The following is a 25,029-nucleotide window of genomic DNA, read 5'->3' as shown; positions in this document are numbered from 1 at the left end:
CATTATACTGAGTGGAAATCTTGCATAAAAATACTGAATTCAAAATAACTCTCTCACAAGTTCAGGAATATCATTAAACTATTCAACTAAAATGAAAGGGAATTTGAAAGATAAGAGATATTGTATAAATTAATAGGATATTTAATTGCATTCTGTGGTGCCATATAAGTGTATCATGTCAGTTCTGATATTAACAGATTTCAGTTCAATGGCTCTAACTTGATTAGAAAAAAGATCGCTCCAGTTATCATTATGACAACATAATAAAGAAGTCTCTGTAACTTAATTTAGTGAAAAAAATCACATGAATAGAAAAGCAACAAACAAAACTAATTAACATTCTTAACTAATAACTTATTGATCACTAGAAAAACATCAAACAAGTGAATTGGGAGAACTGGATCGTTCAGGGGATTGGCAGTAGGCTATAGAGCCTTTTACCTCTAGCATTTGGCACTAGCAATACATTTGCTCTAAGGCAGTGTTTCTCAAACTGGGGTCGCCGCTTGTGTAGGGAAAGCCCCTGGCGGGCTGGGACGGTTTGTTAACCTGCCCCGTCCGCATGTCTGGCCGATCGCGGCTCCCACTGGCTGCGGTTCGCCACTGTAGGCCAATGGGAGCTGCTGGAAGTGGCGGCCAGTATGTCCCTCGGCCGGTGCCACTTCCTGCAGCTCCCATTGGCCCGGAGCAGTGAACCGCGGCCAGTGGGAGCCGCGATCGGCCGGATGGGGCAGGTAAACAAACCAGCCCGGCCCACCAGGGACTTTCCCTACATAAGCGGCAACCCCAGTTTGAGAAACACTGCTCTAAGGAGAATAATTAAATAAATAAATAGTCTACAATATAGCTTTTTTCTTTGGCATATCCTACAAAACCTATAAATATTTGTAATAGCTGCTGATGCATTATAATTGTTCTAATCACACTACAGCAGGGGTTCTCAAACTGGGGGTTGGGACCCCACAGGAGGTCGCGAGGTTCTTACGTAGGGGGTCGTGAGCTGTCAGCCTCCATCCCAAACCCCGCTTTGCCTCCAGCATTTATAATGGTGTTAAATATATAAAAAAGTGTTTTTAATTTATAAGGGGGATCGCACTTAGAGGCTTGCTATGTAAAAGAGGTAACCAGTACAAAAGTTTGAGAACCACTGCACTACAGCTACTGGTATTTAATGTAAAAACTACTCAGACAAGTATCAAGGGCTCAACAAAATTTCCTAGATGGCCATCACCATTTTTATTGTACAAGGGCACTATTAATTCATTTAAAAGCACCAATAAATAAGTGTTTCTTATGGTTTTGATTACACAGAATATGTAGTACTTTCCTTGCTCAAATGTTCAGGATAACCCTGACTGTTCATAAAAACTTCTGGAGTGCAGCACTGGCTTTCTAAACTTGGAAGCCAGGCTGTATCAATATGTTGCATTAGCAATGTGATGGTGTCACGGACTCACAGATCATGCCCACTCTTGGCCCTGTGCGGTCCGTGGGGGGTTGCCCCTTGCAGTGAGACAGCCCTTCTCGGGGGTCCACTCTCTCTCGGGGTCAGGCCCCTCCACCTCCTGGAGCTGCACCTCTCTGAGCCTTAGCACATCTGTCTCTGCCGTGGGCCCCCTCAGGGAGTCCACTCGCTCTGGACCCCTGGGGCCTCCACCCCCCGAAGGGGTTGATGCCACCCTGTTCTCTACACCGGAGTGACTCTCAGCCAGCATAAAACAGGAGGGTTTATTGAGAGTTGAACACAGCACAGGAAACTCTCAGGGCCTCAGGCCTGGCTTCCCTCAGCCCAGCACATCCCAGTCTCTCTGCATCCAGGTGGGCTCTGCCTGCTCCCCCTCTCCAGCCCAGAGCCCCCTTGCTTCCCAGCTGGGCATCTGAGATCACCGGCCCCAGGCCCCGCCTCTATCCATTGTCTTCTCTCCAGATAAACAGGGTCGTAAACCGAGACCTCCTCTCCTCGCTTTTGTCCTCTGGCTGGAACTGGCTGGTTAGGTCACTGGGTCCTCACTCTGCAGCCCATTGTCGGCCCACTGTCCATAACTGGCTGCATCTCCTCAGTAGGCCTCCGGGTCACCAGGTCACCGGTCGCTGGGGTATCCATCCTCCCGGCTATCGGCTGGGTCCCCAAGTCCTCTCTCTGGTCCTCTGCAAAACAAACTCCCTATCCCCTCACCTCGTTAAACCAGTAACACCCAGGGAAACTGAGTCCCACCTCCTCCGCATGCAAACCATTAAAACTCCACAGAAAACAAGGAAACCTCCCACTTCGTCACAGATGGACTAAGCAGTGAAGCTATAACCCAGAGCATCCCTACATTTGACATACATTCATGGAAGAGTGTCTAATGAGAGGAAGACTCTGCATGTTGCTATTTCATGGAGTTTAACCGAATTGCTTTTTGAGAGGGGGTTGCCTTCCTACCAAATAAGCAGTGGGTTTCGCCTTCAGAAACTGCAGAGCCAAGGGATTCCACATGAAGCAGAGAGTCTCGGGGACCCAGTTCATACACTCCTACACTCCCTGGCCATGGCTTCCCCTTGGATCCCCCCCTTAAAAACAGTCCTCTGGCACATAGGAGCTCTTCAAAAAAAATAACAAGATGGGCCCATACTACCATTTCCAGAAAATCTGTGGAGCTGGGGTAGGGAGACGTGGGGGGGGGGTTACGATTAGCGACCTCCCCAGACTCCTTTCCCAGCCGGAAGCTTCCTTCCAATTCTGCAGACAGCCCCCTTTGGGATTCCAGGAATACAATGTGATTCTGTGGAGGTCCTCCTCTATGTGAGAAAGGCAAGATGCACGTGTGGAAGACCCTTTTTTACAGGCAGATTGGCAGCAGGGGGTTAATCTGTGCCTACGATTCTATATTTGCCGTCTAGCCAAAAGTACGAAATGGCATCTCTGTACGTGCATCTATATTGAATGTAAATGCTTCAAAGACAGCTATCTGAGTAATGGACTTCAGGATTAGGCCCAATGATTAAAGACATCTGTGTACCCTTTTGAACTGTCACCAGGAGGCCTCTGAGAAACAGTCCAAGAAAACATTTTCCATGGAAAGACAGGTTTAATTGGAAAAAGGTCATTTTAAGTGCAGACATCTGTTCCATGACCTTGTGAAAGATAATTGACACAAATAAAGCCATTCAACAATTATATTTTAAAAGAAGAAGATCCACATTACTAAAAGAGAGCAAAAAAATAACTATTATAATCCTCAATTTAGACTTTACCAAATTATTACTATCACTCACCTCTACAAATCCAAAACTGGTCAACTTTAAAATTATAATCTGGAGGGGATTCCTTCTAAATTCAAAATAGCTTTAAAGCTATCATCAAGAAACTAAATAATAATGTGTGTGTGGTACCCAAAAATATGAAGGCAACAGAATAGAAATAACAGCTAATAACCCCAACATAGGAAACGATTTAAGCATCTGCCCAACTTTAAAATAAAAAAGACAGTTACCTTTTCTGTAACTGGTGTTCTTCGAGATGTGTTGCTCATGTCCATTCCACAATAGGTGTGCATGCTTGCCACGTGCACCGATGCCGGAAGTCCCCTAGCAGTACCCATAGGGGAGCACCCCTAGCAACCCCTGGAGTGACGCCTCTATGGCATGCTCCCCCCACCCTCAGTTCCTTCTTGCCAGACAACTCCGACAGAGGGTAAGAAGGGCAGGATGTGGAATGGACATCAGCAACACATCTCAAAGAACACCAGTTATGGAAAAGGTAACTGTCTTTTCTTCTTCGAGTGATTGCTCATGTGCATTCCACAATAGGTGATTCCAAGCTATATCTGTTGGAGGTGAGTAGGCGTTCACAGACTCTCGGGACAGAGTACAGCCCTGCTGAACCCGACGTCCTCCCTGGTTTGGGAGACGATCGCATAATGCGAGGTGAACGTGTGAACCGAAGACCACGTGGCAGCCCTGCAAATGTCCTGAATGGAGATATGGGCTAAAAAGGCAGTCAACGAGGCTTGCGCCCTAGTTGAGTGTGCCCTCAGGATCAGCGGGGGGAAGGTGGGGAACTCCCGCCAGGTCGTAACAGGTACAAATACACAAGATGATCCAGTTGGAGAGCCGCTGAGTGGACATCAGCCAACCCCTCATGCGTACGGCCGAGGCGAGGAACAGCTGCGGGGATTTCCGGAACAGCTTTGTATGTTCCAGATAAAAGGCCAGAGCCCGTCTCACATCCAGCATGTGGAGGCGGCACTCCCCACTGGTCGCATGGAATTTGGGACAGAGCACCGACAGGAAGGTGTCCTGACCCACGTGATAGGTGGAGACCACCTTGGGGAGGAACGAAGGATGTGGTCGGAGCTGGACCTTATCCTTATGGAACACCATATACGGGGGTTCGGAGGTCAGGGCCCTGAGCTCCGAGACCCGCCTAGCTGACGGGATCGCCACCAGGAAGGCTACCATCCATGAGAGGTGCGACCAGGAGCATGTAGCCAGCAGCTCAAATGGGGGACCCATCAACCAGGCCAGCACCAAGTTCAGGTCCCACTGTGGGACCGGGGGCCTAATGTATGGGAAGAGATGATCCAATCCCTTAAGGAATCGGCCAGTCATAGCATGGGAGAATACCGTGTGTCCCTGCACCGGTGGGTGGAAGGCTGATATGGCCGCCAAGTGCACCTTGACAGACGAGGGCAATAGGCCTTGGGGTCTAAGGTCATAGAGTCACAGACTTTAAGGTCAGAAGGGACCATTATGATCGTCTAGTCTGACCTCCTGCACAACACAGGCCACAGAATCTTACCCACTCACTCCCACAAACCCCTAACCTACATCTGGGCCATTGAAGTCCTCAAATCATGGTTTAAAGACTTCAAGGTGCAGAGAATCCTCCAGCAAGTGACCCGTGCCCCACGCTACAGAGGAAGGCGAAAAACCCCCAGGGCCTCTGCCAGTCTGCCCTGGAGGAAAATTCCTTCCCGACCCCCAATCAGCTAAACCCTGAGCATGTGGGCAAGACTCACCAGCCAGACACCCAGGAAAGAATTCTCTGTAGTAACTCAGATTCCACCCCATATAACATCCCATCACAGGCCATTGGGCATATTTACCGCTAATAGTCAAAGATCAATTAATTGCCAAAATTAGGCTATCCCTTCATACCATCCTCTCCATAAACTTATCAAGCTTAGTCTTGAAGCCAGATATGTCTTTTGTCCCCACTGCTCCCCTTGGAAGGCTGTTCCAGAACTTCACTCCTTTGATGGTTAGAAATCTTCGTCTAATTTCAAGTCTAAAAGGTGAAGGAGGTAGTCTAAAATGAGTTGGATTGGAGCAGCCACGGGTGAAATGCCCTGATCAGCTGCCCACTGGGAAAACCGAGATCCTTCGCCAGGTAGGCCCAACGTGTGGAGGGCCATCTGCTTTCCAGGAGGACGTGCTGAACCCCTTCCAAGCACGTCCTCTCCTCCCGGCCTAACCATTAAGCAACCATGCTGTGAGGTGGAGTGCCGCTAGGTTGGGGTGGAGGAGGAGGCCCTGGTCCTGGGAGAGCAGATCCAGGATGGGACAGCAACGGCCATGGTGGAGTGACTGCCAGGCTCGTGAGAGTCCCATACCAATGTTGCTGGGCCATGCCAGGGCGATCAGGAGGACCCAGACCCTGTCTGTTTTTATCTTCTCCAAGACCTTGCCGATCAACGGGATTGGGGGGAAGGCATAAAGAAGCTGGCCCGACCAGGATAGGAGGAAGGCATTGGAGATGGTGCCCATGCCCAACCGTCCCCCGTCCCCCCCCTGAAGCAGAAGCGGGGGCACCGGCAGTTCTGCTGTGTCGTGAACAGGTCCATCTGGGGAGTGCCCCCCTTTTGTAAAATCCTGTGCACCACCTCTGGGTGCAGTGACCACTCGTGCTGAGAGGAGAAGTCTCGGCTCAGGCAATCTGCCCACAAGTTCTGGGCGCCTGTGGGCTTCCAGACAAATATCGTGGGCTATACAGAAGTCCCACAGGAAGCCTGTGGGCTTCCTGGCAGAGGAGCGGGCACCACCATGCCTGTTGATGTAAAAAATCGAGGCCGTGTTGTTCATGGGAACCCTGACCACTCTGCCCTCCAGGTGCGAGCAGAAAGCCGCACATGCCAGAAGAACCGCCCTGAGCAACTTGATATTTATATGCAGGGCAAGGTCCTGCGCAGACCACAGACCTTAGGTCTAAATGTTCCCTACATGGGCTCCCCACCCCACATCTGACACGTCCAACACTAGCTCCACTGATGGGGGCCTGCCCCTGAACGGGACCCCATGGAACATGTTCCCCGGGGAGGACCACCATTGTATAGAGGTGATCACCATTTTGGGCACAGTGAGGACTTTGTCCATCCTGTCTCTGGACTGGGAGAACACCGAGGCCAACCAGAGCTGGAGGGGGCCTCATCCTGAGTCTGGCGTGGTGAACCACATATGTGCACACCGACATGTGACCCAGGAACTGGAAGCACACACTGGCTGTGGTCACGGGGAACCGCGAGTCTTAGGTCAGCCGCGACTACCCCAGGAGAAAAGCAAACAACCGGTTGGAGAAGGGAAGCTTTATTGCGGGTGGATCCCTGGTATGAACTGGTAAGTCGCTCCCGGGCGTCCCGTCAAAACTGATGTTTTCCCACCTGTTTGCCCATGGAGGGCCTAGATTGGGGCACAGACCAGGATTGCCTCTGCGAGTGTTTCTTATAGTCCCGTGACTTTTTATAAGGGGGCTCATATTTAGAGTGGGTGGCCTGGGTGGGAGCCTGCTGCAGCTTAAACTTGGTCCTGGTCAGAGCCAGGACATAGAGGCCAAGGGTCTTAAGTGTTGTGCGGGAAGCTTTTAGGCCGTGCAATTTCACGTCCATCTGTTCCACAAACAGGGCCTTGCCATCGAACGGAAGGTCCTGTAAGGAGTTCTGCGCCTCGCTGGACAGCCCAGACAGCAGGAGCCACGACACCCTCCTCGTGGACACCACGGAGGCCATAGACCTTGCAGCCGTATCCGCGGCACCCGACGCTGCCTGAAGGGCCGCCCAGGCAGCCGCTGTACCCTCCTCCACCAGAGCCTTGAACTCCTTCTTGCCATGCTCTTGGAGGGAGTCCTCGAATTTGGGCAGAGAGCCCCACAAATTGAACTCGTACCTCCCCAGGAGGGTTTGGTGGTTCGCCACCCTTAACTGGAAACTCGAGGATGAATAAACCTTTCTCCCGAATAGGTCCAGTCTCCTTGAGTCTTTATTTTTAGGAATAGGGGCTGGTTGGCCCTGTCTCTCCCTGTGGTTGACCTACTCGACCACCAGGGAGTTGGGAGCAGTGTGGGTGTACAGGTATTCATGCCCATTGGCAGGCACAAAGTACTTCCGTTCCACCCTCTTAGGGATGGGGAGCAAGGAAGCTGGGGTTTGCCACAAGGCATTCAAAATCTTTGCCACCCCTTCATGGAGTGGGAGGGCCACCCTGCCCGGTGCCAAGGCCAAAAGGACGCTAAAGAGGGAGCCTGAGGGTTCTTCCACCCCCTTGGCTTGAAGGTTGAGGCTTGATGCCACCCTTTTCAACAGTTCCTGGTGGGCCTTAGAGTCCTCCTGTGGAACAGGTGGAGGAGGGGCCGTAATCGCCTCATCAGTACCCTGCGTACCCACCGGTGCCGGAGGTCTCACCACTTGGTCGCCCTCCGGGCACGGAACCAGTGATGAACACTCCACCAACTCCTTCCTGGGAGGCTGAGATAGGGAGGCCGACAGTCTCTTCGAGGCTCTGGCCACCGAGTGAGCCACCATCGGGGGCTGTGTCGGAGGCCACAGGGCCCATTGGTACCACGGTGCTGGCCAAGGAGCTCAGTGCCACTGCACCTGCTGTGGAACTGGCGGAGCAGACTGTTCAGCCTGACTAGCCTGTCCCATCAACTGACAACTGCAAAGGGAGGCCGGGCTGGCATACGACCTGCCGCTGTTCCAGGACCGGGAGGAGCAGTGGTGTCGGGAACGGTGCCGACCATGAGACCATGATCCCAGCGTGGAGGGGCAGGAGTACCGCCGGTAGCAGCTTCTCCGCGACCAGCTCCCATGGGCAGATTCGCGACAGTGAGTGCCAGTGATCGATGCCTGGGACTGCAGGAGCAGTGGCACAGCGGGGACCTGGAGCGAGACGAAGAATGGGAACGGCATCGGTGCCTGTACTGTGATGGAGACGAGGACCTCCAGTGCTGTCTGTTCTGGTCATGATGAGGCACGCTCTCCTCGCGACGTCTATGCTCCCTCAAGGCGGAGCGGTGCCTGGAACTCCTGCCAGTCGGTACCCAGCCAACGGTGACCAGCGTGTACTGTGCATAGGGTGGTCGCTGAGCGGCAAATGGCATCAGGAACATTCCCTAGAACGTGAACGGTACAGACCAGGCAGCAACTGCGGAGATCCAAGTGGAGGCTTGCCTCTGGACCAGGGAGCCAATGGTGGCAGTGGTACTGGCAGAGATATAATGTCCCGGGCTACTTGGAGGGCCTCCTGCGTGGAGGGCACCAGGACATCGGGGGAGGTTGGTGTAGAGTGGGCTGAGCCACTCCGCTCAACCTGAGTCGGAGACCTGAAGGTCGACAGGGATCGAGAACTGCCCAATATGGGTCTAGTCTCTCCCCCGGTCTTACTCCGGTGTCTTGGCGGAGAAGACCTCTTCTTAGCTTTTTTGGAGCATCCTGTGAACGGGGAGTGGTGCTGGCTGATGAAAGGCACCGAAGGGTTGCCGCGCACCGATGCTGCGGTGCTCGGTGACGACTCGGAGCGGCGCACTGGAGTTGGGGTCAAGGCCGACTCCATCAGAATGGCTCAGAGCCGAATGTCCCTTTCCTTCTTGGTCCGAGGCTTGAAGGATCTGCAAATCTTGCAGCAATCACTGAGATGGGTTTCCCCCACACAGCGTAAACAGTCCGCGTGCGGATCACTCACTGGCATTGGCTGCTTGCAAGTGTCACGTGACTTAAAGCCCAGGGCACGGGGCATGCCCCAACCCGGGCGCACTAAACTAACACTAAACTAAACTACCATATATACTTGTTCATAAGCCGAATATTTTTAGTAAAAAAAGTTACGCATCAAAGACCGGGGGTTGGCTTATAAATGTGTCTGCACCAAAATTTGATGATTTTAAACTCTATGGAATCATTGAATTGAATATCTAATACATTGTCGTTTTGTTTACCTGGAGCGTCTGCAAGCATGGAGCCCCTCAGCTCCCTGTAGCCACGGACTGAGGTGATAAGAATCAGGGAGGCAAGTGACATTGAAGCAAGAGAATGGTGGCAGTGGAAGGTCACTTAGTTGTTGACTGAAGAAGTCTTGAGGTGCCCGGTGATGTACTGAGCTTGCAGTAGTAGAGCTTGTGATGTTACAGGGTATGTCTAGACTGCAGCTGGGAGGTGCGATTCCCAGCACAGGTAGACAGACTCGCAAATATTGCGGCACGGGTGGCAGCTCGGGCTAAGCACCCAAGCTCATGCCCACGGGGTTGGGCAGGTTGGACTCGGGAGGCTAGGGTGAGCCGCTGCCTGTGCCACATGACCACACTACTTTTAGTGTGCTAGCTCAAGCAGAACTAGCTCTAAGTCTGTCTGCCTGCACTAGGAATCACACTTCCCAGCTGCAGTCTAGACGTACCCAGTGGGGCAACATACAGGAATACAGAGGCTGGGAAGCTGTTACTTCATGAGAGCATGATGCTTTGAAGGTCCAATTCTGAAAAGACTATGCAAGTGGTTGATAGGGGCAGCCTTGGGGTTACTACTGAGGCCTGAAGTATCCCTTTGATATAATGGGTGAGAAAGGGGAAGAAGGGTGCACAGGCCTGACTCACTCCAATTTTCCTTGCTTTTATTGGAGATGGTTATGGCTGAATCTCAGCTTCCAGAGGATCTGTAGGATTTGAAGACTTACCTGTGCTAACAGCAGTGGGGGCTGGAGTGGAAAGGTCAATTTATATCCTTACAAATAAATAATTATAATTAATGAATAATAATACCATGCCATAAAACTCTTAGCATTCCTTTGGACATCGTCAGTTATGCTGATGCCCCAACAGTAAACAGAAGAAATGCTGTCTCCTACAGCACAAGAAATGCAACAGAATGCAATGATCAGCAAATGTTGGAACAAATTGTTAGTGAATGAAATTGTATTTTCTAACTCTAAAAGAAAAAATAAATTAATTGGAATATAGATATTGTACTTACATTTCTGAATATAGAGCAATATAAACAAGATATTGTCAGTATGAAATTTTAGTGTGTACTGACTTCACTAGTGCTTTTTATGTAGACTGTTGTAAAAACTGGCAAATATCTAGATGAGTTGAGTACCCTCTGGAAGACCTCTGTGCACCCCCAGGGATATGCCTACCCCTGGTTGAGAACCACTGCCATAGAATACCCAGTTGCAAAATGTCCTGAGGGCATCCAACTGGTTAAATACGAATGTTTTGCTCACGATCTACACAGGTTCCTAACGTTCCTTTTTGAACAACGTTTATATTCTATTTTACTAAAGCCATTTCTCCATCTCAGCAATGGTAAAATTCCGTTACAACTGCTGTGAAATCTGACCACAATGGGCAAAGTTACACATACCATGCAGCTAGACTAGAGCTCTCCTTACATCACTGTGGTAGTCAACTCTGCAGCTTTCAAATCACGTATGGCACTGTTTTCTTCTTAGTTCAGCTGTACAGACAAAACTATTTGGTCATTATTAAGATGACATTTTTGCATATCTGAAAACTCTGCTGGGGATTTAGAAAATGTATTTGTATTCAAACTTTTAGCTCTACAGTATCTGTATTCATGGATATACATATTATATACAAAAAGATCATCTAATGATCGTCTCTAGAGAAAGCATGTGATAAATGACAGCTTAGGTGTACTCCATATAAATGCAGAGTTAGAGTTACTCCAATGTTGTTGCAATACTCCCCCTAACCCGGGTGGATAAAAATCAATGATTTTTTTTTAACAAAAAAAAAATCAGGTTTTTTTGATAAAATGCTTTTTGAGGAAAAACCTATCTAAAGATAGTTTTAATTAAGAAACATTATAGCTCAAAGATATCTCATCATGGAATAGGGATTATAAATTCTAATTCTATAGTATGAGACAATATATTCATGTAATGGTTAAGAAAAGTTTTGTAAATGAATTCCAATAGTTCAGGGATTAGGGACCCAATCTAATGGGGTTCCACAGGCTTCTGTATAGATTATTTAGGTTAATCTTTCTATCTACTCAATGGGACGCAGTGCTCAGTCTAGAAGATACCATCAGAGATGCTCTGTTTTGCAGTTCTCAAACTGTGGATTTGTGTCTCCAGAGGTAACATGCTTGTTAACAGCAAAAATGTTTGTAAATAAATAAATAATATATAGAGGTGAGAAATAACAGACCTCAACTCTATTGTCCCTCTGCAAATTTGTGTACACTGAGTCAATCCCTTACCTCTCTCTAGAAGTTCAAAGTTTCAAAAAGTTCAATGAATAGAAGATTGTTGGAGGCAGAATAGATCTGGACAAGGAGAAGAAGTCTGGAGATAAATGCAAGAAGCGAGGGACATATGCTTGTTTTGTTAAAATATGTTTGCTGTTGAAGAAAAAATCCAGAATACTTAACGTTGTTGTTTTAGTTAAATATTAAATGTAGTTAAATGTCTGTCTGGTGATGTTCTCCTCCTAATACAGCATGGAAAGAAAATCCTCCAAATATTAATGATTAACCCTGTTGTTTTGGAGATAGTTCACCTCCCAATGACTTCATAAATATCTGCTTCAATTACCTTTGGTAAATGAAATAACCAATCAATCATTCATTTTCTGATATAGCTGTAAAACTAATCTGAAAAGTTTTCAAAATAAATCACTGTTTAAAAATGTATAGTGTGTACCTTCTAAAAATGAAACCTACATCTATCTCTTGAGTTGTGAAGAATATGTATTAAGGTTATAACAACCAACAGGAATGCACTTTTATGTAGAAAACCATGATTAAATCGAGTCTTCCTGACTAGTGATTTAAATCATGATTTAAATCCATTTGATTTAAATCATGATTTAAATCCATTTGATTTAAATCATGATTTAAATCCATTTGATTTAAATCAAATCCACCCTGCCCCCAATCCCTACTGAGGGCCAGAAATCTGTTCAAGTGCCGCTGAATGTCAACATTGTTTAAAGTAAGAATAGGGGGGAGAGAATGGTGAGGAAAACTAAAAAGATTTTGGAAGAACAGCTTAAATACTGGAACACCAATCTATATAGATGCTTATTCCCAACCACTGCAGTATCTTAGTGCCTCATGTAATTATTAATGTGAGCACACAAGGTTCTCTTTTTTGCTCTCTCTATTTCAGTCTGCAAGATATTTTTGCATGCAGTGTTATTGTGGGAAAAGTCAGGTCACAGAAATTCCCTTTTCCATGTACAACTGGCCAAGAGACTGTGCCCCCCATTCTGCTGGATTCTGACTTTGCCACAGTGACCACAAATTAATTGTAATTCTCTGTGACTAGTAAAGAAACAGAAACCCTATAGGAATTCCATTGGTTCATAATGAATCTGTCTGTCTAATACTACAGATTGCCAAGAACATGTCACCACATAGCTCCACTCTCTTCACTGGCTCTCTATCAAACACAGTGTCAAGCTCAAGTTAACACTTATCTTCAAAGCCCTCAATAGGACGGCCCAAGCTACCTGATCCAGGACTATGGAGCTAATTTCCAGAACAGGTTGGAAAGACCACAAATCTCACTGCTTTCAAAACAAAATGTAAAACCCACTTTTTGTACCCAGGTCTACTGAGTATCCAGAAACAGTGAGAAATACAGCGGAACTCCAAGGCTGTGGCCAACTTTATGATCTGAGGGTGGACACATTCAATGCATGATGGTGTTACAGAAGCAATACATTCTTCAAGGGGATGGATGGCTTGATGACTACTTATTCTGCTCATTTCTGCTGAAGCCCCTGGCATTGGCCACTGTCAGAAGACAGAATACTGGGCTAGATGTACCTTTGGTCTTACCCAATATGGCCGTTCTTATGTTCAGAGTTCCCCCACTCCCCAACCAGCATCACCCCTGTGTTTCTAGAGTGCAGCTGCTAAATCCACATGTGGCAAATCTGGACTCAAACCCCGTCAATGGGTAAAAGTGTCACTGTCTTCATCTCTCTTATGAGATTTCCACCAATCTTTTTTCAGGAGTTTGATGCTTCTAGTAACATATCATGAGTAATGTATTCCCTTTACATTTGTAGGTCATAACACAGGTTTGTACTCTGTGCATATTTTTAGTATTATATTACGCAGGCTAATGGTCACAGGCTCACATGAGCCAGTGGAGCGCTCAGAAAGTGAGCTTGCTTAGATTTACAGCAGTCATATTAACATTCAGCTCACGCTGGCTTACCTGGGCATTACATTCCACAAAGTCTTTTATTTACTCACACAAAAAGGTACAGTCAGTTAGGCCCTGATCCCACCAGGCTTCTCAGGCCCCAGCTTCAACCAGAACTGGCCCCTGGAAGAAGCAGACAGCCCTTTTTACCTTGCCTGCTGGCAGGGCTGGCTCTAGGATTTTTGCCGCCCAAAGCAAAAACAATTTTGCCCCCCCCCCCCCCGCTTATTTAATTACCCCGGCCCCGCCTCAACTCCACCCCTTCCCCAAATCCCCAGCCCTGCCTCCTCCCCCCAGGCTCTCAAGCCTAGGAGGGAGGGAGGGAGGGAGGGGGAGAAGCGGCGCCGTGCCACGGCCACTCGGAGTCTCCCCCTCCCTCTCAGGTTTGAGAGCCTGGGAGGGAGGGCGAGTAGCGGCGCGCAAATCAGCTGTTTCGCGTGCCGTGGCAGCAGCAGCGGAGGTGAGCTAGGGAGGCCGGGGCACATTTTTAGGGGCGGCATTCTGGCGCCGGCCATGCTGCCCCTAAAAATGTGCCGCCCCAAACACCAGCTTGTTTTGCTGGTGCCTAGAGCCGGCCCTGCCTGCTGGGCCTGGATTGGCTTCTGCCTGCTCCTAGCCCTTCTAGCCACTGTAGGACTGATTCTCATTGGTTCCACCTGAAGCTGATCCTGTGTGACCTTTCTATGCAGCTCCTGGAGGTCTAAACTCACTGCTCTTTCTCCCCAAAACGGGTGTACCCAGACAGTGGAGGTTCCAGCAGGGGGCAAACAAACTCCTGGTACACCTTTTTACAGTAGCAAATTGTAGGTATGGGGGAGTTTATATAAATCTTTATGATTATCCATCAGTCCTAGCTCACTGGATTAGTAAATCTTTATTGAATTATTTCTCTCTCCTCATGTAATTTTTCTCTAGGATTTCAGTTAGTTAACTGATGGAACATCTAGCAGGAGACAAGAGTTTCCCCGCACTTCTGCCTTTGGATGAAAGGTTCAGAACAGCATCTTTTCATCCTCCTGTCCCTAACCTACACGTGAGGGATTTCTCTTTGCCCATCTCAAAAATGATAAAAACTAATAAAATATGCTTTAAGAATCTTATGGGGCAGGAGTAAAGGGTTAAAAACTTTGGGTGAAATTCTGGCTCCACTGAAGTCAATGGGAATTTTGCCATTGATATCAATGGGTGAGGATTTCATCTTTTATATGGCTATATTGTACCCTTAATCTTTAAGTAAAATTCCCCTTGGCATCAACGGGAGTTCCATTAATGGAATTAGGATAGATATTCAGTTAGCTAGAGTGGTTGACCTTGTTATTATTTATTATTTGTATTACTGTAGTGCCTAGGAGCCCAGTCATGGACCATAGTGCCTAGGACCCCACTGTGCTACCTTGCTGTCTATACTTGCACAGACAGTGTACGTCTTCTCTCTTTTGTGGATGAGAAGGAACTATTCTAAAAGAGAACTTCAACAACCTCTCCACACATTTAGATGGAAAAGGACAAACATTATTCATTTTGAAAGAATGTGTTCTGAACAAACTGCAGGAGACAATTTTCAGAAACTCAGCATACCTGAAATTTAATATTGTGAAAAGTTCATATGTTTGTCTCCTCTTAGGCTGAAAACCCTTAGTATCCTATACATGTTTGGCTTATTCCCTTTTTGTTATGTGCAGTGATAATACACGTCCCCTTCTTTTGCATATTAAAAGCATGTGCATTGATACAGTAAGAAACAGGTCATTTACAGAGCTGATTAGCCTTAACTGGAGTCATATGGCTAAAGTAAAAACAAAGAGGAGTCCTTGTGGCACCTTAGAGACTAACACATTTATGTGGGCATAAAATTTCATGGGGTTATACCCAAATAAATTTGTTAGTCTCTAAGGTGCTACAAGGACTCCTCGTTGTTTTTGCTGATATAGACTAACACAGCTACCACTCTGAAACATGGCTAAACTAGTAACTACTGTGTTAAATCTTTGTGACTTTAGGTCACTCTTTCATAATGGTGACGATTAGACATTGATGCCCTCAGAACCAGTTCTAATGAGAATTATACTGATACAGTGTGGACCATCAACTTGAGAACACAACATATTTAAAAGTATATTTGATTAGTCCCAAAATTCCAAAAGTGGAGGTTTTTAAATTAAGATTAGATATTGTCAAAGGAGTAATTATATGCATCTTCTCATGTATACATATACCTAGCTTGTCCAATTTATTTTTTAAAAATCCAGAGAAGAAACTCAGTGTCATTTCTTCTTCAAAGTAGTTAGAGCCCAGTCATAAAATCATAGAAATGTAGGACTGGAAGGGACTTCAGTAGGTCATCTAGTCCAATCCCCGACACTGAGGCAGAACTAATTATCATCTATACTCTCCCTGACAGGTGTTTGTCTAATTTATCCTTAAAATCATCCAATGACGGTAATTTGTTCGAATACTTAACTACCCTTACAGTTAGGAAATTTTCCCTAATGTCTAATCTAAATCTCTCTTGATGCAATTTAAGCCTGCCTTCAGTGGTTACAGAAAACAATTTATCACCTTCCTCTTTATAACAACCTTTTATGTACTTGAAGACTGTTATGTCTCCCCTCAGTCTTCTCTTCTACAGTATAAACAAAACAAATTTTTTCAATCGTTCCTCAGAGGTCATGTTCTCTAGACCTTTAATCATTTTGTTGCTCTCCTCTGGCCTTTCTTCAATTTGTCCACATCTTTCCTAAAGTGCGTTGCACAGAACTGGACACAATACTCCCACTGAAGCCTTATCTTCTGCTGAGTAGAGCAGAAGAATTACTTTTCATGTTGTGCTTACAACACTTCTGCTAATACATCCCAGAATGATGTTTGGATTTTTTGCAACAGTGTTACAATGTTGACTCATATTAGTCCAGATAATTTATGTTATATTGTGAAAAAAATATGTAATTGTTCTTTAAATCTACCAGTTTGGCAGGCATAATGGTATGAAATAAGTGTGAGCACTACTTTCTATGGAAATACTCTTATGCAATCCATAAACATTTATTTCTCCCTGAAGACCAAGTACAATAGGCGCTGAAAGCATTTTTAAAAATCATGAGACAGAGGGAAACATAAAAAACAAACCAAAACCCACAGAAAGTCCTAAAATCTGGGGCAAGGCAACCTCAGAGGCATAGTGCCTTGGGAACAGGAGAAATGGGAGGAAAGACACGGACAAAAACAATAATCACATATTTCCACACAAAAATGCTCAAAACAGAACCAAGCATCAATCTTATATTTTCTGATACACTTTTGCAAGAATCTAAATTAATCATAGACACTCACACTCTCACACACCACTTTTTTGGACACAACTTTTAGCTGTCAAAAGTGTGCCAGAATATAGTCCAGTTTAGTCAGATGTGCTACTGAAGACAAGCAACATGATATAATAGCTAGCTCTGAACCACATATACAATTTTTGGGCCTAACCTCTTATAGGGGACTCTGCCTGAAGTCAGTGGGATGTTATTCTCCTGTGAATAACAGGAATAATTAATCTAATACTTGGATATATAGCTGTAGTCATCTTAGATTTATGTAACATACTTTGAGACTGAGCGAAACAGAAGGCATGATCCTGCTCACAAAATTGCCATTATTGCATTTTGGCTACAAGTTAATCATTTCAGTGTCAGATGATATTGGTGACATCAGTCTATAATCACACAGAGAGAAATTTTCTTGAGGTCTTAATACATCATGCTGAAACTTATTTTACTTTTCCACTCCTATCACTGAATTATAGTTTAAAAGTTAAAACAATTCTTTGCTCTGGCGGTCCTCACAATATATTGGATTATACTTTTTGTTACACATAGGTAACACTAGTGCCCCTCCCAGCTACAAGATCCATCATGAAAGCTTCCTCTCTATCCAAGTATTGTCTAGTATATTGATTTAAATCAACTGAGGATTTGTCCCCAAAATACTTACATAATACTGCAGTCAGAGAAAAGAGGAGGAAGTGGAGCACAGGATCTGTGGGTATATTATATGCTTTCCTCATGAATGCTGGGTTCCATGTAGTTTGTGCCCAACCTCTCTGCAAGACTGAACTTCCCCTATTTAGAAGAACATTCAGTATATAATGGGTGAATCTCCCCAGGCTAGTATTCTGAATCCTTTCCCTCCTGCAGGCTTTAGTGAAAGGAAATATGATTGTAGACTAATATTTTTTAAAATCTCAAGCCCAAATCATGTATTTCTCACTTGATGCACTTTCCTTCCTTTAATAATTTAACATCCTCCCGCTAAATAATATGATCAGTGGGTTGCACCTGTTATCCCAATGACTAGATAGCAACCTGTCACCTCCCTCTCAATTTGCTAGTGGCTAAGCTATGAAAAGCTTATTCTCAAATGATTTATTTATAATTATCGGAAGCACAATGCACTTTCTTCTGCTGCTGCTGTCCTATGGATGTAGGGAATATGACAAATCAACCAACTTCATTCAAGTGGTTTCATTGGGAATTGAGGGCATGCTGCAGTATTTTGCAGAAGGTCTTCATCCTCTCAAAGGATCATGCTCTCTAATATTTACTGCACTGAAAACTTTTCCTTAAATGCTCTAAATTTTTACACTACAGAAATGTCTTATAGACTTTAAGACCAGAAGGGACCATCATGATCATCTTGTCTGGCCTCCTGCACGTTGCAGGCCACAGAACCTCGCTCACCCTCTCCTGTAATAGACCTACAACCTCTGGCTGAGTTACTGAAGACATGAAATTATGATTTAAAGACTTCAAGTTACAGAGAATTTATCATTTACACTTGTTTAAATCTACAATTGACCCATGCCCCTTGCTGCACAGGAAGGTAAAAAACCTCCAGAGTCTCTGCCAATCTGCCCTGGGGGAAAATTCCTTCCCAACCCCAAATATGGCTGTCAGCTGGACCCTGAGCATTTCAGAGGACACCTGGGAAAGAATTCTCTGTCATAATTCAGAGCCCGTCCCATCACCAGCCGTTGGGGATATCTGCTACTAACAGTTGCAGATATACATGTCATTGCAGGCAGTTTCATCATACTATCCCTGCCATGAACTTAGCAAGCTGTTTTGAAGACAGTTAGGTTTTTTGCACTCACTGCTCTCCTTGGAAGGCTGTTGCAGAATTTCACTCCTCTGACGGTTAGAAACCTTCGTCTAATTTCAAGCCTAAACTTGTTGATAGCTAGTTTATATCCATTTGTTCTTGTCATTTTATTTCAGATTTTGCTGTTGTGGTGGTAAAATCAGGGGGTTTCAGAGTGCCAAATGTAGGTCCAGTGTGCTGCAGAATATATAGGACCTCAACCATACTAAATAAAGAATCGTAGACAAAAAGTGCTCACCATATTGATTTGTAACTTTGCTATGGGGATATAGACCAAGACTGACTATTATCCAAAGGACAGGGTCTGAAGTCTTCTTTATTACAGTATCCGCATTATAGCATTGCAGCAAGGACGGGATAAGCGTAATTGGGCCAGATCCTCAGGTGGCATAAATGGGAAGCTGATTTACACCGGATAAGGCTCTGGACACACATGTATGGAGAATTGCACAGGTTCATGTCCCAGAGCCCTCACTCCCATCGCCAAGACAAAATAATAAAGAAAAATGCAGAGTTTATATACAGCAGATTAAGAATTTGTTTCCTCTACATTTCATTTGAATGTAATCAATCTCCATTTCAACAAGTTGTTGAATACTCTTGCACTATAACCTTGTACAATAGAGAAAAAAAAGTTACTTCTCAGAGATTTCCAAGAGGAAGGGTGGTGACCTAAAAAGTAGTAAAGGAAACTTACTCACATGACAATTTCAATATCCCTGCTAAAAACAGCTCCTTGGAATTACACGAGTCTCTTCCTCTTTATGCTCAAACAATTGGAAAATTACAGATAGTGTTATATTTTTAACCTAACAGATTACAGAGAAAAAAAGAATGGAAACACAAAATAAGGATTTCTGAGTAATGGAATCCAACTAATTATTTCTGTAACTTCTCCTGTGGTTGTGTTAGGGTTTGTCTACCCAGGAGAAAGTTACATCAGTTGAACTACAGGTGTAATTTTAAACAGGTGGCTCCAGCTATGCACCCCTGGGTTCCAGCACCCAGCTTCGGGCTCTGGCTGTGCGGCAGCAGGCACTGGCCCTGGGCACTGACCCAGGGCACTGACCCACAGCTCCGGCTGTGCGGCAGCAGGCTCCGATCCCTGGCTCCAGCCACACAGTTCCTGTTCCCGACTCCAGGTTCTGACCATGGGCACTGAGCCCCAGTCCTGGCTGCATGGCAGCAGACACCAGGCTCTGGCTATACGACAGTGGGGCTCATCACCCACCCCCATCGCCCCTGGCCCCTGCTGCCTCCCACGGCCCTATATCCATTCTCCCCCTCCCCCCCCATCGGCCCTGGACCCCACTGCCTTCCTGGCCTCTCATCCATCCCCCGCATTGCCCTGGGCTCCCGCTTCCTCCCCCGCCCCACTCCATCCCACCATCGCCTCTGGCTCCTGCTGCCTCCCCTTCAGCCCCCCCCCCCCCCCCCCCCCATCCAGGGCTTACTGGGTCCTGGGGCTTGCTGAGAAAAGTGATATTAACAAACATGCAAGTACCACTGTTCACAGCAGACTTACTAGCTATCTGTGAACACTGATACTTGCATGTTTGTTAATATCACTTACCACTTTTCATAGCCTCCCAAGTAGCTAAAGTATGCTGTGATATTAACAAATATACAAATATCACTTTTCATAGCAAGCCCCAGGACCCATTAAGCCCTGGATGGGGGAGCCGAAGGGGGAGGCAGCATTATTTTTATTATTGAGTCTGTCAGAAAAACCTACAAATATAAATTACAATGACTTGGATGTGAATCTGTGCATTTTTAATTGTTTGTCCTAAAGTTAATGAAGTATTTTAGAAAAAGTGTCAGTGCGGCCACCAGTGAGAGTTGGTGGCCGCACTCTGAGGCCACCAAAAAAATGTGTTGTGAGAACCCCTGCAAGAGACCATCCTTCCTCTCTGTATTCAGGTATTTAATTTGTTCTAAGTTTTAGAGTTGCCAAACTTAATAGCTGGTGATATTTTCTATTAAATAAGGGACAAACCCTAGTCCCTAAGCACATGCACACTCCTACAGCCCCAGCACAAAGTGGAAATAGTGTAGTTCCACTACACATGAAGAGATGAATGCAATAGTTCTGCAGCCTCTCTGCACCACAGAATCTAGCTCTTCATGTGCCTCCCTATATGCTAGTATATGGGGAGAGGAGTATGCTGTCCAAGGAAGTTGGTGGATCTCTGACTTCTCAGATACGCAGGTCAAACCCTCCATCTGCATCAAGGATCTCTGCAAACCTAAGGCTGCGGGAGCAGCTATAGAGTTACTCTGCTGTCACTTCACAGATTGGGGAGGATTCCTCATCCTATGTACAGTCAATTTACTCTGGCTTTGTGCAGGATCCAGGGGTTCAGTCTAAGTGAATAATATTGTTTGTATTAATATACTAATCAAGACATAGAAATCTTTCCTTTATGTGAATAGAAATCAAAGCACAACAGAATATATACAAGGAACAAAGCTCAGGGGAAGAGGCCTAACATTATTCATGCATATCAACACACTAATTAAACATCCTTTAAACTAATGAGACAATGGTACATCTTGTTTGAGCATGAGAAGTACAAGTTGTAATTTTAAAATGAAAGGAAAATAAACAACATGAATCAACTGTCTGTTCCCATATTGAACTAAGAAATAAAGGAATTTGGAAAGATTAAACTCATCTAAAATGCACAAAATCCCAAGTGAAATGAAATATCGTCCACTGGCAGAAATCATAGCATAAGATGGACCCGTTTCATTCACACAGTGCAAAGGCTCCCATCGTGAACCCTAATGATTATCACAGTTGTGCCTTGTAGGTCATAGTGTAGAAAAAGTGATTCAAGCTTCTACTTGTGATATTGGTATAGATATCAAGCTGTGAGGACCATGTGACTTGGTAATACACTGAACTCACTGATGCCACAATTAGATTTCTACTCATTTAAAATTTTATTTTATTAGAAGCTCCTCTCTTATTTTGTCTTGAGGGACTATTTGGTCTTACATAGTCCCTTCATATTCCTCTCAAGAATACAACATGCATACACAAAAGAGGTTCTACTCTGAATTTCTTGTACACTTATTATTCTCACTGAGTTCAATAAGAATTTTTCATTTGCCAGGAATTCAGAGTCAGGCCCTATTACACCAAGTATGATTAAGATACTATTGTTTGTTTTTGGAGTGTACTCTGCATACACTGCAAACTTAAAAGACCAAAAACATCCATTCAATCCTGTTCAGATACACAGTATGAAATGTACATTGTATACATACATAGTGGTATAATATATAATATATTCTATTACATAATTCTGAAAAAGTTTAGGAAAACAGCAAATAATGAAAATATCAAGGGATTTTTTAAATAATTTTTCTGCTTTGAATAATGAAGCAAACTGCATATTCTAGATATCCTACAGCATGAAGAGGATTGGAAGAGCTCAAGCATGTGAAAGTTGGTGGTTCAATCTGTGATTTCTCAATCAATGTCACACGTGGAAAGTGTTTGTAATTCAGTGGATTAGAAGACTGAGAAACTACTCTGGTTTTCAAACACCAGTACATTATTCATGAGTTAACCTTTTTTTAACCTATGAAAATCAAAGTTGAACCAGAAATTAGAATTGAAAAAATATATTCTTTACCTACAGCATTCTTACTATAAAGAGCAGCTCTTGGCAATATACACTCTTCTACACAGGTCATAAACCCTGGTTCTCAGCTCTGTACTCTGATAGTATTCTCTGTAACAATACTTTTAATGTGCTGAATCTGACTGTCAGAGACCAATTAGTATGACTATGACTGTTGCTTTAACTAGCTGTTAAATCCAGGATCTCTTCACAATAATGATTATTGTTACAGAGCACCCTGACTGCCAGTTCCTCAAACACCCCCTTAGAGAGATCCCATATCTCACATTATAAATAGAAAGTGAAGGGCCAAATTCTGATTTTAGCTGCACCATCAAATGCCTAAGTAACTCCATAATCTCCAATCACAGAAAATACTCTGAAATTACACAAATGTAACTAAGAGCAGAATTTGGCCTTGTAATGCAGTTGAGGACAGATCTGAAGCAAAACCGTGCACCTACTTAGTGCAAAAATAGATGTAGATTTTAATCATAAACAGGAATGTCAAATTATGACAACTTGTTTGGGTGTTTTTTTTAAAGTAGGGACATTTAAATAGCTTTAACATTAATCGAAAATAAAGGACTTTTCATCCAAATCAAAGAGACTTGGAAGGTCTGTTTAAAAGCCAAACTCCTGTTGGATCCCAACCATAAGCCTGCAAACATAATTAGTAAAAGCTTTGTAACCTCCTGAGCCTGAGGGTGGACTGTGTGTGGCTAAGAAGCTAAGTGATTATTACTATTATCTAGATTACAGCTCAGATTGAAACTGTGTTTAAACTACATTACATAATAAGAAAGGATTACTGCTGCTAAGAGGCTACATACGAAGAGTTCTATCAATTAATGTTTTTCAAAGTATGTCATTGGAGGAAAATAAATCTTTGCCTTCTGATGTAATGAGCCAAACTTGCCCTTGCTGTAACTCTGCTAACTTCAGTGGAACTACTTCAGGGAAAATTTGGACCAATATTGTTAATTAATACAAAGTCTCCAAAGTGAGAAAGTCATTTAAAGTTATGTATTTTACCAAAGTTTCTTACCTGTTTTCTAACAACCTTGAAAAAATTTAAAATCAGCTGTGTTTTAAAAATCTTTTTTTTTCTTTCCCACTATGTTTGTTGTTTGATGTGTACATTTCACTTAAGGAGGCTAATGAAAACAGCTGTGTGCATTACCTGCCTAGCTATCTATCCATCCTCTATTTCTCTTTCACAGTACTATAATTTCCAAGTTGCAAACATGACCTGGAGAATGTCTGAACGTGAACAAAAAATGGCTTCGCTAATGATTTTAAACTATGTATGAAACATTTCTGTCAATATGAGGTTTGGTAAACAAATAGTTATACTTGTTATTATTGTACCAAACCTACGGTAAAAATGGAGAGTATATTACCTATATTTAAACTGACCACCTACCAAAGATACTAGTAGCAACCTTAGGGCAAGGTGGTTTAAGCACCTCATTGAGCAGGGCACATTAGGGACTCCATGCTACACACCAACCTGCCAGTTTCTGGGCCACCCCTAATTCCCCCTTTCTAGCGCCAGCTGACCGCTGTCAGTGGGCTGGGATCAATCCCCTAATTATCCTGCTCAGAAAGTCGTGTCCCTCCTGACTTCCCAGTCCTTGGCTAGGGGTCACCACCAGAGGCTCCCGAATTCCAGAGAGTATCAGAGGGGTAGCCGTGTTAGTCTGAATCTGTAAAAAGCAACAGAGGGTCCTGTGGCACCTTAAAGACTAACAGAAGTATTGGGAGCGTAAGCTTTCGTGGGTAAGAACCTCACTTCTTCAGATGCATCTGAAGAAGTGAGGTTCTTACCCACGAAAGCTTACGCTCCCAATACTTCTGTTAGTCTTTAAGGTGCCATAGGACCCTCTTTCAGAGTAGCAGCTGTGTTAGTCTGTATCCACAAAAAGAAGAACAGGAGTACTTGTGGCACCTTAGAGACTAACAAATTTATTAGAGCATAAGCTTTCGTGGACTACAGCCCACTTCTTCGGATGCATAGGACCCTCTGTTGCTTTTCACGAATTCCAGAGAGGCTCTGCACTGCCTCTAGCCATCAGGCGGCAGTCACGGCTGAGCACCTGAGCTGGTGTGCTTGGGAGATACTGGCAGGGTAATGGCAGCGAGGGGCACTGTACAGACACAGCTGAACCAGGGGGTGGGGAGAGCCGGATGATAGGGAACGAACGGGACAGCAACTGGGGCCTCGCACGGGTCTCTTCACGGAGGGCCCAGGCCGAGGGCAGCTGGAGAGGAGCCCTGCGCCCAGGCACCGCAAGAGCAAAGCTAGCTCAGGCTGCAAAGTACCCAGGCTCCCCCTGTACTGAGCGAAGCGGGGAACCCCCCGCCGCAGGGCAGGCTGGTACCTTTCGCAGAGACGCCCTCAAGGCGTAATGCTCCCGCGAGTACAGCACGTGAGCTCCTTCCCCGGCGGCTCCAGGGGCGCGGCTCAAGCTGGCCGCCCGCAGCGGGGACCGAGTGGGGCTGGACAGCCCAGAGCTCCACTTGCCCCACTTCCCGCGCGCCAGCAGTCCGGGCCAGCACCGAGCCATGGCGGGGACTGCAGGGAACAACACACATGCGCAGCAGCCTCCCAGTGCCTGCAGCCGGGACCGCGGCCTGGGGGGAGGCGAGGGCGCTGCCTGGAGTCACCGGCGCTGCACCTGCTCGGCGCGTTCCTCGCCGGGCTTAGCGGGCGAGGCGCATTTGGTGCCGCGTCAGCTGTCCAGCGAGTGACCTATAGCTCGCAGGCTGCAGCCCTTAGCAAACACAGGCGGCTGCAGGGTTTACACGCTGT

General features: G+C 45.5%; 1 protein-coding gene and 1 long non-coding RNA gene across 4 annotated transcripts in view; both read right to left on the bottom strand.

The window, feature by feature from the left end:
* Positions 1–24,950, bottom strand: part of LOC101941250 (probable acyl-CoA dehydrogenase 6) — a 159,208-nt gene extending 134,258 nt beyond the window's left edge. The window contains exon 1 of one of the 3 annotated variants that reach the window (XM_005308553.4): positions 24,599–24,950. In XM_005308553.4, the coding sequence (XP_005308610.1) occupies positions 24,599–24,784 (186 nt within the window). In that variant the 5' untranslated portion in view covers positions 24,785–24,950. The remainder of the gene's footprint in view (positions 1–24,598) is intronic. The other 2 variants (XM_065583110.1, XM_065583111.1) reach the window with 2 other exon arrangements.
* Positions 1,715–13,626, bottom strand: LOC135981297 (uncharacterized). Its single transcript, XR_010598257.1, has 2 exons — positions 11,475–13,626; positions 1,715–10,703 (listed from the first exon to the last, which is right to left on the bottom strand). It is a non-coding gene; the product is annotated as an uncharacterized LOC135981297 (long non-coding RNA).
* Positions 24,951–25,029: the final 79 nt, after the last annotated feature.

Source organism: Chrysemys picta, chromosome 2, assembly GCF_011386835.1.
Source record: "Chrysemys picta bellii isolate R12L10 chromosome 2, ASM1138683v2, whole genome shotgun sequence".
Classification (NCBI taxonomy): Eukaryota; Metazoa; Chordata; order Testudines; family Emydidae; genus Chrysemys; species Chrysemys picta.
Note: the sequence above shows the minus strand (reverse complement) of the source record. Positions and strands in the feature narration are given on the sequence as shown.